General features: G+C 37.8%; 1 protein-coding gene across 1 annotated transcript in view; it reads left to right on the plus strand.

Annotated features, from left to right (window-relative positions):
- Osbpl8 (oxysterol binding protein like 8) overlaps nucleotides 1-1819 on the plus strand; it is a 139116-nt gene extending 137297 nt beyond the window's left edge. The window contains exons 24-25 of the mRNA XM_031350376.1: nucleotides 33-82; nucleotides 1581-1819. Of these exons, the coding sequence (XP_031206236.1) occupies nucleotides 33-82; nucleotides 1581-1713 (183 nt within the window). The 3' untranslated portion in view covers nucleotides 1714-1819. The remainder of the gene's footprint in view (nucleotides 1-32; nucleotides 83-1580) is intronic.

Genomic DNA, 1819 nt, shown 5'->3' on the forward strand with positions numbered 1-1819 from the left:
CACGAAGAAAGAAGGGGATAGACCTGGGAGACATTCAGAGTTCCATTGAGTCTATAAAGCAAACACAGGAAGAAATTAAAAGGTAATATATTCTGACAGTGGCTAGTCATATGAGTCTGGAAGAGTCAAGACCTTGTTACAAGAAACCGTGTACACACTACATTTTTATAACTCCGCCTCTGTTGCCTGGATTCTCAGACTTAAAGATTCCTCCCACACTGAACTACTAGCAGAAGGATGGAGTCATGAGGGTTCTCTCTCTGAGGGTAGAATGCTCTACTGCTAATGCTATGCTGGGAATGTGGCTGGGGTAGATGCGGAGGAAGCTGACAAATTAACTTGCTCCTGCAGTCCCCTCTGTGTGTGGCTAATATGCAATTGTACTGTGCCATTTCTTAACTGAAATACATGCATAGCAGAACAGTCGCTGCCATGAGGCCCACACCATTCCATAATCTAGCACCTAACAGTTACTAACACTTATCTGTCAGCCTGGAGGGAAGAAGTTCATGCTTCTGTCCATTACAGAGACAGCTATGTGAGTGTTTACGTGTTTAATATTAAGCCTTCATGCCTTTCCTCACAGCATTCAGGAGGCACAGGCAGGCAGATCTATGCTTGGTCTATGTAGAGCATTCCAGTGGGTTGTGGGGTATAGGGGTGGGGCACTGTCTCAAAAAAGACAGACAGAAAAGGAAAACCTGGGCCTACCCATTAGATTACTTTCCAGTGTCACCTTTTTTGTAATATTGTGATAATTTAGCCTGCTGTGCACATGAGCTGGCCCTGCTTCCATCCACCTTCCTTCCGAGTTGCTCCTGTATGTGCTGTTGGTCCCTCTGGTCTGTTCGCCTCTTCACTTCTTCAGAGTAGTCAGGATGCCGTGCACCCTGAATAACACCAGGCCTAATGGTGTTCACATTATACACTTTAAGTATATGTAGAAACCTACTTGGTTGCTTTTGCCTTCTTTTTTTCATAGCACATTTCCAAAAAGGAAGAAAAATGTCATGGTAATTCACTCATCAATTCTTTTTGAAGATGCTATAAGTATATTTCATGACAAAATTCACATTTTGTAGCATAAAAAAGGCTGTTGAATATTCTTCAGTTTGGCACTGTTAAAAAATCTGCTCCATTATTTTTTCCTGGAGAATTTGGAATTTTTACTCCACTCTTTTTCTCACAATTGAAGATAAAAGGAAGTTAACCAACTAAAGAGCAAATGCTCTTGTAATAGAAAAGATAAAATTATATATTATTTATATTTATATAATTTATGTTATATAAAACTACATACAATATATATTACATTAAAATAGAAGAACTATTTCTGGCTCATTAAACTCTGATGACTATGTTTGATATGGTATCATAAGGTGATATGCTTGCTTCAGTGTACTAAAGCATCCTGTCCTGGGTCCTGCAGTCCCGGTGTCAGGGTAGAGTGGATTGAGCTAGTTACTTTAGGTAATGTAATTAGACACCTTGTGACAGTAAGATAACAAGTTATAATAATGATGTTTTATGATAACATTTCTAAAAAATAACTATAAAATGCATTGCTGCTTATTTTGCAGAAATATTATGGCTCTTCGAAATCATTTACTTTCAAGTACACCTGCTACGGATTATTTTCTGCAACAGAAAGACTACTTCATCATTTTCCTTCTGATTTTGCTTCAAGTTATAATAAACTTTGTATTTAAGTAGAAGTTTTCAAAAGTTGAATCAATGAACTAGAAAGATTAGATGTGACTGGGACCAATGTTCAAATTGGTTTGCTATTCATTAAAGTATCACAATATTTCTGAATCAA

This window comes from Mastomys coucha, unplaced genomic scaffold, assembly GCF_008632895.1.
Source record: "Mastomys coucha isolate ucsf_1 unplaced genomic scaffold, UCSF_Mcou_1 pScaffold4, whole genome shotgun sequence".
NCBI lineage: Eukaryota > Metazoa > Chordata > Mammalia > Rodentia > Muridae > Mastomys > Mastomys coucha.